Source organism: Dipodomys merriami, unplaced genomic scaffold, assembly GCF_024711535.1.
Source record: "Dipodomys merriami isolate MVZ:Mamm:240054 unplaced genomic scaffold, mDipMer1.0.p SCAF_26, whole genome shotgun sequence".
NCBI lineage: Eukaryota > Metazoa > Chordata > Mammalia > Rodentia > Heteromyidae > Dipodomys > Dipodomys merriami.
This window is the reverse complement of record NW_027204048.1, coordinates 9824992-9841091: the sequence shown is the minus strand read 5'-3', so window position 1 is coordinate 9841091 and position 16100 is coordinate 9824992. Positions and strand designations below refer to the sequence as shown.

General features: G+C 34.1%; 1 protein-coding gene across 7 annotated transcripts in view; it reads right to left on the bottom strand.

Moving 5' to 3' along the window:
- Rfx3 (regulatory factor X3) overlaps positions 1–16100 on the bottom strand; it is a 239868-nt gene that overhangs the window by 34179 nt on the left and 189589 nt on the right. For all 7 annotated transcript variants that reach the window (XM_070035668.1, XM_070035669.1, XM_070035665.1 and 4 more), the window contains 6 exons: positions 15296–15417; positions 13580–13692; positions 7516–7631; positions 6880–7034; positions 2953–3050; positions 760–909 (listed from right to left, as the gene is read on the bottom strand). In XM_070035668.1, the coding sequence (XP_069891769.1) occupies positions 760–909; positions 2953–3050; positions 6880–7034; positions 7516–7631; positions 13580–13692; positions 15296–15417 (754 nt within the window). The remainder of the gene's footprint in view (positions 1–759; positions 910–2952; positions 3051–6879; positions 7035–7515; positions 7632–13579; positions 13693–15295; positions 15418–16100) is intronic.

Sequence of the window (16100 nt, the reverse complement as noted above, 5' to 3'; positions counted from 1 at the left end):
ATAGAAAAAGTCTATTTAATACCAAAAATCTCAAGAACTCCAAAGTAAGAAACATTTCTAGTTCCAAGCATTTTGGATAAGAGTTACAAGTATGTAGAACTGGATGTTTCCAGTTCTCTTAGGTATATTTAAGAGAGTTGAATTGCTCAGTCATATGGTAACTCTATGTTTATAGAACGCTAAAGTAATATTCTTAAATTAGCTATTTTTGAAGTGTACTTTAATGTACAAGAATAATTTACCCACCAGTTTACAAAGTATTGTTTTTCACTTGATCTGCTAAAGTAGCCAAAATTACTATACCCAATTCTTTTCAAGGGAACAAACATTTCCCAGAGATGTATGATAAACTTTCTTAGTTCTTTCAAGATGGCTTCCTATAATAACGAAAATATCTCTGTGCTTGATATGGTACAAATTATTAAATCTGTAAATAATAATCTAAGACAACTGTTAGAAGGTGGAAAAGATAGCACAGAGTAGTTAATAAGCAAGTTCCCCAAGATTCAACACATATTAAATAAAAGAGTAATTTCCTGCCTCACTTCAGCGACTGTGCTCTTCATTATCCTTTAATTATGCAGTAAACTGGTGACCTATTATGCTGCCTGCTTTGAGTATATCTCAGTAGGCTTTAATCACACTCACAAAAGATACAGTGGAGGGCTAAGGAGTGGCTCAATCAGTGAAATGTGAGGCCCTGAGTTCACTCTAGTTCCTCCGTTTACAAAAACAAAGTAACGACATTGGACAGAGTACCTGGACATTGGCGAAGTCAACACGGTTGAGGTCATTGAGCATCTGGTTGATCTGGGAAGTGTTCTGAAGCACTGCTCGGGCTGCCTGGGCCAGGTGATTGAGAGATGTGTATCTTCGCAGAGTCTGGGCAAAGGCACTTACAGCGGCAACCTGTGGAGAAAACCAAGTCAACAGGGAAGTATTTTTCTTCCAGTAAATGAAACCACTGTGTAGTAATCTTCTCTTCCTTGTCAAACTTAAAGTGCTTCTCTTTAGCTCTTATTTCACATTGGTTTGGTAAGAGAGTTACTTGAAAATTGTGGAACTTAAATCTCTTTAATCAGGGATTACTTTCTTTCTGAGCATACTGAGGTCAAGATTGAAACTCACACATTATTTGACATCAGAGTATAACATTAATTAAGCCAGTATTGAAAGTATCTCCTCCACAAACATACACACACACAAAGACTTTGTCTAGGCAAATAGAAAATAAATTAGCATTCATTTCTTTTAATATATCTTTTTTATTGTAAAGATGAGTAAGGCAATGAGTCTATTTCCTATGGAGCATTGTTACCCCCTCTTTTGTGTTTCCCCTACCATCCTTTCCTTGACACCTCCCCAACTCTGACTCACCCCCTCCCCCTTACCCCATGCCTGAAGTTGTAAAGTTCGTTTTCAACATTGTGTCTTGTACTGATTTCTTGTTTTAATTATTTTTAGGACAGTTAGGAACTAGGAAAATAAAAACATTTGTTCTTATTTGAGAAAGCAAATTATGCCATAGTTTTTAACTGGATAAAAACATACCTTTTAGATTCATCCTAAAGATTTACAACAAGTTGGATGATTTTAGGGTAAAATTAGAGAATTCATAGTTTTTGATGGGTAATAAATTCATCAGAGATAAACATGCAGAAATTTTAATTTCTTTTTAAATGGGCTAATCATGAAATTTCCACTTGCCTCTTTTCATCCTCCTTTGTGCCCTATCCAAGAGACTAACCAGAATGGAATCAACCCTTTCCTTTACCCTCTATCTACCAAGGGGGTTGGACAATTATAACTACTGCTAGGAGCTGGAGGATATGAAGAAATAGTGTTCATACTATTATTTTCCAAAACTCTAGTCTTCACTTATATATATATATATATATATATATATATATATATACGTATATATGTGTGTGTATGTGTATATATATATATATATATATATATATATATATATATATATATATATATATATATATATTTCTTTTCTAAATGCTATCATGGTCCTGGGGAGGCTGCAAGCAAAAGAGAGGATTCAGGATTCCTAATGGCATGGCTTTTGCTTTTAACCCTTTAGATTTAGAGATGTTAAAAGATTTCCCATTATTGTTAGCCTTTAGATGCTTAATCATTCCTCCTTCTTTTTCTTAACTCTGTTCACACCTTTGGAAATAAACTGTCTTCAACAATGCCTTCCATTGGAATATAGCATTTGTTTCTTTCTAGGATCCTGAAAAGTATAGTTTATGTTGAAATATATCAAAACAATGAAAAAAAGACGGTATTATATACACACAACACTGTTACACACACAGTAGATCTAGTGCTTCTAACCTTTTAAAATGTTAAAACTACTATATTTGCTATTGCAAATATTCCTATAGATCTGCAATCTTTTTATGTATACAGGCAAGTCTGCTTGTTCAGTAATAGAATAGTTTCACAGGCAAAGAATGATCTACACTGATAGTGAGATGCTTAAGGACTATATGCAACTTGGAGACATGTTTGCATATCCTCGAAAAACAATATTTCATGTAGTTTTCCACTTTGTGGTTTATAATAATCTAGTACATGCTACTTGCCAAATATAGGGTTAATATCTCATATATATTAGCATGTTTAAGTCAAAATCATATTATTAAACACATATTATCCTTTAAGAAGACTACAGCTGGCTCAAGGTTATAAAAGTGGTAAGATTTAAACTCAGATACTTTGATCTCTATCCCAACAGTAGCTGTTGATTGAGGGTGAAATTGTGTGTGTGTATGTGTGTGTGTGTGTGTGTGTGTGTGTGTGTGTGTGTGTGTGTGTGTGTGTGTGTGTGTGAATAATATGCTACATTGCTAACATACACTGAGCTATTATGCGATAATTGTTGACTTGAAGAAATGTCTTTTTAAATGGAAAAAAGAAGCAAACTATGAAGTATACCTTGGTTTGTATCATTCTCTGTGGAATATTGTTCATGGCATTGGAAAGCCAACCTTCAAGGCTTTTTGCAAAATTTCGAATGGCTTGGGTCAAGGCACCTAAATGATAAACAATAAAAGGAGAGCAAAAAGAGAAAGAAACCAAAGATCATTAATGTTTATGCCGGAATAAGGGGAAAGCATGTGCATAACTATATCTTATACAGTGCAGAAGAGAATTTAGAGTGTTCTCATTTACAAAACTTTATTATTCCCAATGTCTTACAGCATCAGAGAGTTAAGGACCTTTGTTCTTTTAAAGCTATTTTCTTTCCAGATACTTATGACACTTTGTTGGGAATAAAAATATACAATTGGCTTTGTTTACAGCAACATATACCAGTTGTGAATATACTTAAGGAATTTTTCTGTTTTGGAATAACTTTCTTCTCATTAATAGCTTTGTGCTTACAGGCTAAACATTTTTTAAAATAAATTCTTCACTTTGATTTCTTAATCTAGTTTCATATCTTCAGTTAAAAAGAAATATAGCACAGTTCCCCCACACACATGTAGCTACTTATACTAGAGCCCGTGAATCAAAGTATATCTTTCTTGTTGAAGTAAAAAATAAAATTGTTCAACAGGAAAAATCTAAATCACTGTTTTCCACTTTACTTGGTAGCTAGAGATAAAAGATCAGTGTGCTGCAACTGCTGCCACAGACATCAATGTTCCTAAACTAGTCCTACCATTTTATGGTCCATTTTATGATCTTCACATGTTTGCTAAAACCTAAAACAGGGGTAAGCCCCATGAAGAGCACTGTATGGTGATCGTAACATGATTGCAAGTATCTTCAGTTATTACTGATAACTGTGACTATTTTACAGCAAGGAATCTGCTTATTGATAGTACTCAACAACTCAGTATTTTACATGCTACATGCCCATGGCTGCATATATACTTGTTAATAAGTATTTGAAGCACCCACAGCATAAAATTCATCTCTGTAGGTTCACTACAATGTGGTAGATGTAAAAAAAATATATATATATATATATGTATATATATATATATATATATATATATATTCTCTATTATAAGAAACAACGAAGATACAATTTTTTGGCCAACTGCTCCCAAGAATAAAATATTAATTATAAATTTTTTGTTTTCCTTTCTGTGCTCAAGTGAGTCTGACATGCTTCTCCGTAACTTTTGTCCAAACAAGTTTTAGAAGTAATTTAGCTTACTCATGTTATTTGCAAAGGATATAAATTTTACTGCTAAGTTTGTTAACTGGATAAATGATAGAAAAGATTCAAATGGTCTAATAATCACTAGAATAAAACATTTAGGTAAACTCTTAGCCATGAAAATTGGACATGCTGAATCAGAATTTCTTGAGAACAAATCTTTTGAAGTCTCCAAAACTTCCCATATTAGCCATAAAAGAAAAAAGAAAGAAAATATCTTTCTGTTGTGCTATGTACTCGAACCATGGAGCGCAGGCATGGATGGAAATGAAAAAGAGTGAGAAAAATTAACACTTTTGAAGCTCAGTAACAGTTTGATCAAGATTCCATTTGCTAATCTATATATTCCATTTTTTCTATTATTATTTAATTTGAAAACCCCTCAAGAACCTAAATATTAAAAAAGTCAATATGGACTTTGTTCTACCTAGACAAATTATGCAAAGGAGATTTTTTAAAATAAAAGAATATATTATACATATTAATTAATTAATTACATGTTTTTAACTTTTTTTTGCACTAAATGATATTCTGGCCCACATTTAACTATATTCCTAATTGTCCTTTTTGGTATTATGAGTTAAGTTCTTATATCGTACTTCACACTTAATTTTTTTTTCACTTTCAGATACATGTATTTTAGAATATAGTAACTTCAAGCTGACTTTAAATTAGTGTGATGTGCAAACTTCTTTTTTGCTAAAAAAAGCAATCCCATCTGGACAGAAACTGGTAGAGTGAAGTACTAGTAGACAGGAAAATACAATTTAAAAAAATAAAATTAAGTTTTCTCTCTCTCTAGGCATTCATGTAAGATCAAAATTGTGCAGATCGACTCTGACAACTTTTAAATACTCGTAAATGGATGGTTTGGAAGTTGAAAATGATTCCACAGCTGACCTGCCTCAACCTGCTCAATATTAGTATTAAAATGCATGCAACCCAATGATAGCTATCTGCACTGATTTTATGCTGTATTTTATGTAAGCCTCATTGTGGAGTGGGGAATTAAGTTTCCAATTTTCCTTGTAATTCAAAGATATAAAACTGTTGAGTTTTCTGCTGAATGTAGAGACAAATTACCTGACAAAATACACTGCTTTACAAATTAAAATTTACAAAAGACAAAGAGCAAGTGTATTTTGTACTTCAAATTCTGAGACTTAAAGTCAAGGAAAACTGATACATTTAAAATAGGGAAACAGTTAACAGTTCAGAAGTTAAAGTTTTATGATGCTAATACAAAAGCCAAAGCATTCAGAATTGTTTAATGAATATTGATGCTGTTGATTTGCCTCAAAAAAGAAAGACCTCGCTGACATCTCTTCTTGTGTCTCATGAGAAGATACATATTGGTGGCAAAATGTCATAGGATAATGAGTTACCCTATGCAACTCCTTTTAAACATCTCTAGCGATGATCATTCAGTGTGAACAGGGAACAAGGGGGTAACAAGGAAAATCAGATTCTGGAACATAAACCAGTAGAGAATTTGCATAAAGAAAATTTCCATGATGAAATCATTTTTCATCAATATTTAGTCAGGGAACTTAGTACAGATCAACAGGAGAGGAACACATTAGCAATTCTAGTTTCAAGACAATGTCAGCAGGAATTCTTTTGTTTTCACTTATTGCTCCATAAATGTTGTTTTCATCAAAATCATATGTAAATGTGTATAAGCCTATACTTAAGGCAGTGGGAATATATAACAAATGATAAATTCCACTGTCATCAGTTGTATTTAGAAAAAAAAAAGGTATAAATTTACAGATGTTAATTAACCCCTTCCTCTTCTACTAAACCCTATTTATATATTCTCTGGAATAATTTAGCAGAATTATGTGAATAGTCTATTTGAAGTATATACTTGTCAATTTCACAAGGTAAAAGGCTGATTTTTATTTTATTAGTGTTAATATCAAAAATAAAACTATTCTGTTTCCTTAATTTCACTAGTTAGTCTGAATTCATACAGATGTGGGTGTCAGATAGTTTCAACTATTTTTTTTTTTAACAATATTTGCAGTAGCAGTTTATAGTGATAGTTCTATTTGCTAGAAGGTAGCTTTAAAAGCACCATCAATTAAAAAGGAAATCTAAGCTATGAGATTCCCATTTGCTTCATAGTCGGGATATAATATTTGTATAGTTATCTAGACCTTTCTGTCAACATGTCAGGAAACCATTACTGCTAATGGAAACAGAATTTGTCATTCTTAACGTGATATTGGTGCCAAAGTAAATGGTTTCACAAATTAATCCAACTCTACTGGAAACCAATAAAAATTCCTCTTAAATCAAAAGCAACCATGCAAAAAGTGGGCTGCATTATAGAACTTCTGAATAGATGAAAAGGACCTAGGGTTTGGTTAATTTTTTTCATGGTTGACTAACTTAGGAGTGTTCCTGCAATTAATTCATTGGGGCTCTCACATATGTAGGTTGGATATTTTATTATTCAAAAAGAAACTGGAAGACTGGAATACAGGTCATTTCTTCACTTTACTATGTATGTATATTTTTTTCCTCTAGGCTGATCTCATACAATATTCTAAGTTGCGTGTGTTCTATTTGACAAAATTTAAATGAAGTTAGGATCATTCCAGATTGTCACCGTCACTTCCCAAAACTTTTCTGGGCGGTATTATGAGAACAAAAGCATCCATAGTCGTCTGCATTTAACTTACTAGGAATAGGTCTAAGGACGTCGGGGATGAGAATCTCCACCAAAGCCTGGTACATCCCATGGTCACAGTTACACATCCATTTCAGGATAGACTCATGTTTGCACAGAGTTATCAGCTTTGCTTTCGGAAGTCGACTTTCTATTTCACTCAGATTGCTGGTGTGAATAAATGTAGCAAATGAATAGATGGCAAATGAGGATAAAAAAGAAAATGGACTTTAAAAATAGTTTATCAAAGATTATTGAGATTAGAACTACACCACCATTGCACTGGTGCCACATGGCTGGATATATATGTATATATATATAAACATATATATATATATAAAACACTCCCCCAGAGCTGCTTAGGCACATTTCTATTTTCTGATGGTCTGAAAAGGCAGATATGATAAGTCATTCCATGAAGGTGAAATAGCTGGACTGTACTCCCCCAAATCAATAAAATGGGAGCTTTATATACACTGAAACCTCAAGAGAGCAGTTTGTGGTTTACGTCTAGGATGGCCAAAGTTATCAGTCTCCTCACAGTAATGTTATCAGGTAAGGTTCACAACTGGTATACATATCTCTAGTGTACTAGCTAGGACATCTACTCAGCCATGAAAATCCATTGGAAAAGTATATTGATTCTGACCTTGATTCAGTAATGGTAGTGCCATCAGTTGGAGTCGAGGGAGAATAGCGCCAGAATGTTTGCCATAATTTTTCTATCAGGCTAAATTGAAGATTCACAACAACATCCAATATTGCCTAAAAAACAAATGGTCAAATCATAACACTTCTTGTACTTTCCCTAATTCTCTTACTTTACCACCAGCTGTTCTCTCTTAATGGATCATTTATATTTCCTTCTCAATGAGTCATGCTATTTGCTCTTTCTCTTCTACTAGAATTGCCTGATACTTCTGTTATACCCTAGTCACTTTTGTCTACAGAGTCCTACAACATGGGCACTATAAAATGTGATACATCATAAGGGTATGCAAGACGTAGTAAGAAACAAAGGATATGAATGGACTAATAATTCGCTTATGTTGTTTGCAATTTGCATGAGGGCATAGAAAAAGGGAAGTTTACTATTTTCCCGAGCATGTGCATGTGAACATGCCAACACCATGACATCACAATATCTTAGTAATAAAATATTGAAGATAAATAATAATTTGTATGCAGTATTTTCTCAAAATTTTGGCAAGGATTTATTTTAGAATAACTGGAGAAAGTAGAAAAAAATAAAATAGAGGGGAAACACTTCTTATTGCCCATGCAACAAATGGGAACAAAAACTCCCATAGCATTTTCTTGTTGCAACAAAAAAAAAAACTTACATTTTAAAAACTCAGTAAGAAACATAGAAAAGTACTTAATAATATGTCCAGACTGTTTCCATGTAGAATTATAATATACTGCATTTCAGACTGATAGTTAAAAAAAAACTAAAACTAACTAAGCTTTGTTCTCATTGCTTACATATTAAAATGATACCAAACTGTATTTTAGTGACTTATAAATAGAATAAAGTTAATATTTGGTAAAACTATAATGAAAATTTATTTGATTACTTCCATTTCTAATGTCTCTTCAACATAGAAAGAGAGACATGTTTTCTGGCTCATGCCTATAATCCTAGCTATTAAGAGTCTGAGAACATCTAGGCCAGATTACAAAGAAAAGTGTATAAGACCCCTTCCTCAATCTCTAGCTAAGTGTAATAGGCATGCGCCTTTCACCCCAAATCTATGTGGGAAGCTGAGCTTGGGAGGGTAGCTGTTCTAAGGTAGCCTGGGCAAAAAAAAATCTACAAGATTCTTGGCAAAAAAAATCTATAAGATTCTATGTCAACAGAAAGAATGAATGCAATGGTATGCAGGATGACAGATCTTCTTACAAAAAGAAACCTTAAGCAGGGAAATCATGGTTCCGGTAGGAAGTAAAAATTAGCACAGAAGGTAGGATGGAGCTTGACCCAAGTAGAGTACTCACCTAGCCAACCTCAGTACTACCAAAGGCAAACCAAACAAAAACAAACTAAGTGTTGTAATAACTACTATGCACTTTATTCAGTATTTCCTTGGTAACACTTAACATCTCAATGATTTAGGAAGAAAAAGATCCAAAATGAATCAATCATTCATATTTTTATAGTGCGTATATTTCAAAATGATAATACATAACATTAAATTGTGAAAGTAATTTTTAACTTATTTGTATTGCTCCCATGTGAAAATTAGAGGATTATTTGACATTTTGTGTTAAAAGTTATCAACATTAAAAAAAAAAGAAAGCCAGATCAGTATCACCTCCTAATATTCCCAGGGGCACAAGTCATGGGAGCCAATGATGATGAAATGTCATGTAATTAAAATCACTTGTGGATCATAAGCTAACGAAATGAATAAAATGGAACTAAATTTTCCAGAGACTGGATAGAAAAAGGAAGAACAAAAAACAACTCTGTAAAGAGTAAGCAGGCTAAAGTCTATTCTTTTCACAATGGTTTCCATTCCTGCCCTCACTTTCACTTTTCTTTCTTTCTTTCTTTTTTTAGTAATTATATTTAAGAAATATAAATTGAGAGCTTATACCAAAAATTTCAAACTAATTAAATCCATGAAAGTGCTGCACCGAAGAAATGTGAATTTCATCTGGTAGATGACACCCTAAAAAAAAAAATCTTCAATTTCTAACACTCTATGTATCACTTTTCTTCTCTATTTTCATCCTATTCTTCCCTCCCATTCCATACTTCTCTTTGGTTACCTACTGCTTTCTTTCTGCAGCTACAGCTGTTGACATTCTATTCACACCACAGCAAGAAGGCTACATAGAAGACTGAATCACTTCCCTTTGGGCTGGGTGAAACTGACAGGCCAAGGGCACAGGTCTGAAGAGTGTGAAAGTACTTGTGAGGCAGATTGAGAGAGGACTGAGTTAACCTTGCTAAGGCTGTGGACTTGATTATCCAAGAGTATTCTGATCATTCAGAGACAGAGGTAGTCAGTATAAGATGTTTGATGGCATCAAAAACTGAGAAGTAAGAGGACAGGTAAAAAGAGTTCCATCCAGATCTACAAATTGCCGGTGCTGGTGGTTCACTCCTATAATCCTAGCTACTCAGGAGGCTGTGATCTGAGGATCACAGTTCAAAGTCAGGCCAGGCAGGAAAGTTTGTGAGACTCTTATCTCCAATTAGGCTCCAGAAAATTGGAAGTGGTGCTGTGGCTAAAAGGAGTAGAGCTCTAGCTTTGAGCTGAAAAGCTCAGGGACTGTGCCCAGGCCCAGGCCTTGGCCTTGCCCCACAACCAACAACAACAATAAAAAAAAAACCAACAACCAACCAACTAAACAAAAAGTTTTACAAAATTCACAGAGCGTAGAAACAAACCCAGGACAATCTAGAATTCCAGTGAGTACTTTAGGTAATGAGAACCATAACTTCATATTTCTAGTTTGTGCCACAAGTATAGATCTGGTCCCAAGTCTGAGATAAGTCTAATTCAGACACTAGACAAAACCTTTTGGAAGGTACTTTCTAAGAAATAGTAGGGAATGTTGCAGGCAGTTCAAAAGCTAATTTAAATTAATTACTATTCTCCTTACCAACATTCAAAGTCACAAAATCAAAAATAAGGTGAACATAGATGTCTCCCATTTCAAGTAGAAATATCTTCCTTGGAAGCAAATTATTATAGCTGCTTCCTTAATTGTAGTTCAATTATTTTCTAAGAGATATCTCTAAAATGTGTAAAGTGACTTTTAAGACTTTATATACCACCTGAGATTGCTATAAGATTACAAACATTAAAAGAAAAAGGAAAAAGATATGTACGAACTTATATAGAGAACTGTACTTCTCCTTAAAAAAACAAAAAATGGTGGCATTTTCTCTTTTTTCCCCCCTTTACTTTTCCATATCTTTGGTTTTCAAGGGTTAGCTATGCAGCCCAGAGCTGTGGGGCTGACCTCAAATTTGGAATCCTCCTGCATTAGCTGTCTGAAAACTGGGATTATAAAGTCATGAACTGGTGGTATTTAATAATAGAATTGATAGTTTATGAGACTTCCAAACAAGTAAAGGATACATAACAGTGTATGATATGTGAAGTAAAATAAGGCAAGAATTTCAGTGCTGTTCAAATTCAGTAAAACTGCAAATTAACATTATCACCCACCTATTTGAGGAAGCTTACAAGTGATTAAGTCATAGAATAATTTGTCTGTCTACTAACCATGTTCACACTAAAATATATACACAAATATAAAGCAAAATAAATTGTATGTCTTTGCATAGGGCAAATGATTACAGGATTGGATATAAGATGCAGGCAGCTGTATTTCAAAAATTTGAAAGTTTTACAGGAAAAAAATGTAATTTGAATCTTCTTCTCCAGATTGGCCAATCTACCTCATGAAAGATGGCAAAGACACTGGTACCTTTTAAATAAGGAGTGTCATTTTATAGATTGACATCTCCTACTCCAATTATTGTGTATGTCCTTGTCAGTTTGCATAGTGGAATGTTTATGAAAATTTTATAATCTAAAGACTTAGATACTTAGTTACTTAGGATAATCTTACTGTATAATTTTTAGCAATGTAAATAATCAAACTAAAACATACTTTCTGAATAAGTAAAAATAGGTTTAAAAAGTCCAAATTATACTTGGATAAGCTGGTGTGCTTATGCAGAGCTCATAAGAATACAGACAAATGAAAAATCTTTGTACACAAATTTTTATTAAAAGTGATGATAGATCATAGCCTTCCATATATATATAGAAGACTCAGAAATCCTTTAATATTGGGGAAAGTACAGAACTCAATGGGAAATAAACAGCAAATGGCCTTCATCATGCCAAGAAATACTTGGAACAGGTAGGCATGTTAAAGCACACTTTTGCCTAGGCTATGTCAATAAAGAGAGAATGTTCCCTTGATTGTTAATAACTTAGCATCCTTAATATTCATTCAAGCCATTGATTCATTCAAGCCATTTTTATTTCTAGAATGGGGAAAAAAATCTACCCATTTTATGAGGTGAAATTCCTCAGTGCATACTGTATTGTCGGCAGTAAGGATGGCCCTGGAAATCCAAAGAATAAATCTTTAACTTCTAGGCAGATCACAATATCCTTGGAATTAAGCTACTTAAATTATAAATAAAATCCTCTTCCAAAAGGAGAGGCACTTAAGAAAACTGTGTAACCCATTATCCTTTTCTTCCTATCTTCCTTCCTTCCTTCCTTTTCCTTTCTTTCTTTCTTTCTTTCTTTTTCTTTCTTTCTTTTTTATTTTGTCGGTCATGGGGCCTGAACTCTGGGCTTGGGCACTGTCCTTGAGCTCTTCAGCTCAAGGCTAGCACTCTACCACTTGAGCCACAACACCACTTCCGGCTTTTTCTGCTTATATGGTGTTGTGGAATCAAACCCAGTGCCTCATGCATGCAAGGCAAGCACTCTACCGCTGAGCCACCTTCTCAGCCCCCTATCCTTTTCTACCAGACTTGGGAGCACTAATACTCTGGCATGAAGAAAGCATACCTCCTAGGCAATATTGCTGATTCTGCCAAAGGAAGGAGAATAGGAGTAGGGAGTCTTACTTACTTAAGCCTTACTTAATGAGTAAATGAACCCAACAAAGCTGGAGCCTTATTGTGTCTCTGAAAAATAAAGCTAAACACATTAGCCATTATTCTCAATAGGAATATGCATTTGTGGTGTAAAACAGAGTAACATGGTCTATTAAAAGAACAACTGAGTCTCAGCTGGGCACTAGTGGGCATCCCTGTAAATCTAGCTACTTGAGAGGGTGAGAGAGGGAGGATTATAGCTTGAGGCAAGCCTGAGCAGAAAAGGTCAGTAAGAGTGTATCTCAGTGGAGGGAAGATGGATATAAAGGCAAGTGCCTGTCATCCCAGCAATGATGGAAAGCCTAAAATAGATATATTGTGGTCCCAGTATGTATTTGGGCAAGAAATAAGATCCCATCTCAAAATTGATAATAATGATAACAATAATAATCAGTGAAAAAGAGGGCTGGGTGCATGACTCAGTGTCAGAGTATTTGTCTATCAAGTACAGGCCTTGAGTAAATATTGTTCTCCTGACTCCATCACAAAGTCAACTATCATTAATATTTCTTGTTCTTCCTTCTGGAGAGATTCTTTACCACTCAAATGATCATGTACCAGACACCCTGCTCTACATTTTGAGTTTTCCTATAACACTAAATCCTGGAGTTGCTCCATTTTTAGCACATTTAGAATTGTGTGTTCTCTGACTATAATACTCTATAAGTTGTACCAGATTTAATTTACCCAGTTCCCTGTTAAATATTGAAGTTAAATCCAATATTTTGCATTAAAAATAATGCAACAAGTTCCCTGTACTTTTGTCTTGTCACCCATATGTAAGTATTTTTTTAGGATAAATACCTAGAAGTGGAAATGCTGCATCAAAGGATTCAGATTAGGATAGGCTTAAGAAATGGAGAATAAAATGTATTCTCACTTTCCTGCAATCCTCACCTCTCCACTCTGAGACAAGAAAGAAGAAAAATGAGTTTATTAACGCTCAAATAAATGTTCAAAAGAATTAGTGTTAACTTCATCTGTCCTCTAGGAAAAAGCTTGCAATTTGTTTTAACAAGCTGTCTGGCAAAACTTAGCATGTGTTTGTACGATGTTTGAAAAGACTTACCTCACAGTGCTCTCGATAAAGACTCTGTAGTGACTTGATATCCTCAAAGGTAGTACCATCTGGCAGAGAAGAGATTTCAACTTCTCCAAACTCTGGAAGTGCTCGTGATGCATCTGTTACCATGACAACACAACAGAAAATCAGCTACTGTGGATAGTGTCAATTAAAGATTAGTGAGGGAGAATTTCAGAAGACTGAAGAGGAAAAAAATTGTTTTTCAGAAATCAGAGGGCCAAAGAGCAAGGACTTTTCAAATTTAATATTTTGCAAGCAAAACTCAGTAATATCACTGGAACAAAACATGATTGTAGAGAGAATACACTTAAAAATTGGTAGAAGCTAAATTTTCTCTACAATTAAACTAGAAACAACCTAGCACAGGTTACAACTATCTCAAACGTGCCAGTATTACATTTAGCTATTGTTTATTTTCTGGTACTTAAACTACATAAAAAAATGAATGTAGTTTTAAACTAATGTGTGTTCATACTTTTCATATAATCACAAACTGAAACAATTACACAATAAATACAAAGGAAACTATGAAAGTAACATTAAACTTAGCATTAATATTATCATTAAATTATCTCTCACAACATGCAGATAGTATTAACTGCTGTGGCATAGGGTTTTTTGAGCTTGACAGGCCTGTATCAACATGCTTTCCCATTAAGCTTCCACTTTCAAATGACTGTGACACTTGCTGTCCACAGAGCCCTGGCACACCCGTTAGCCCTACTATGATGAAGCTGTAATACATAAGTCACTTTTGAAGCTGTAATATATAGAGAAGTTACTTTCTGTTCTTTCTCATTAGCTGTGGAAAATTAAGGGAATACACATTAGTGCCTTTTTCTCAAATTCAAAACCAAATGTGGCATCTAAACCAGCAAAACAGTATTTCTTAATAGTCTTCACAAGAGGCTAGACAGAATATGTCTTCAATATTTTTAAAAATAATATGCTTAGAATAAAAAATAACATTATTGATGAAAGGTTGGGGACCCACAGGACTATACTCAAGGATTTTAGTAAATGCTGCTTAACTTCAGTAGCAAGTGTCTATTTTAGTTGTCTTTGTTGGCAAGTATATACAAGTATATACCTCTTTATAGGGGTATTTACTCATCTTGACCCTTTGAGTGGAAACAGCATACTAATCCATAGAAAAAATTAAGTTCCCACTTTTGCCCTTTTGGCTATGACAGAAACAGGCACAGTTTCCTAACATTTCCAATTATAAGAAACATGTATACCATAGACAAAATTACAAAAAGAAGCACTGTAATTATTAAAAGAGATAACTTACTTTTTATGAAAGTTTACAGTATTTTTCTACTTTGATAGTTTTATGTATGTAACTTTGTACAGCACAAATGAGAAATATTTTTGAGACTTGAATTTACCATCTCAAGTAAACACAACTACATGTTCATCATAAAAGCCAACTAATATCACATCTGGAGACCACTGTCATAGCAGTAAATTATATGCATTTCCAAATATTACCTCGTTTAAGATACTTCAAATATAAGCACTAAAAAGTGAGGAAATAGAGATGAACTAGAATTAGGATATAATGTGCATAGTTTCAGCACCAAAAAAAAATGTTCCATGTATTTAAAATCTGTAAAAGGTAGTGCACTTGAAGAAACATTACCATTTGCTTTCTTCAAAATCCTAAGGACAACTAATATGTATTATATCTTAACGTACCTAGAAACTGTTGATGATGCTGACTTTGGGCAATGACGGTTTGCTCAACAGATGTGCCTGTCTGCTGACCACTTCCTGTGAAGCCATCTGCAACCCCATCCACCTTCTGCATAGGCTTGTACCTGAAAATATTGATGGGGAAAACACACACACACACACACACACACACACACACACACACGCACACACACACACACGCACACACACGCACACACACACACACGCACACACACGCACACACACACAAAATTATTCCTTGATTTGTATTAATCCCCAACCTCCACTGAGGAATTAACTTAATGTCTGTCTTCTTTAATGTCTCATGACAATCCTAGAATTTCAGTCTTTCCAAGATTTTCAGTTGTGAAAAGGAAAAGTAGGAGGGGCAACAGAAAGAAAACTCATTTGTGGCATTCCAAAAGTTTACCTAAGAATGAGAATTTATCGGTATTTATGAGGTATTTATCGGAGCAGCAGCAGCACCATGTTTACAATTTAATATGCATTTAATAATGACTTTTAGTGGCCAATGGAGCAAGGTTAAACTATTTTGAATACATTGGAGTTTTAATTAGTACTATGATCAAGGAGTATTTGCTGACACCTAAATAGTTATGAAGAGCTTTCAGTTAATTACTCTCTCTAATATATGATCAGTTTACAAGCTTATCATAATATTTTTCCATATCTCATAGGCCCCTTAGGAATCAATACATTCATCTCCCGAAGTTCTTATTCACATCTGTAAATATGGTAGTCCATAAATGTCAGCTTGCAGCAACATACAAACGACAATCTATTTAGA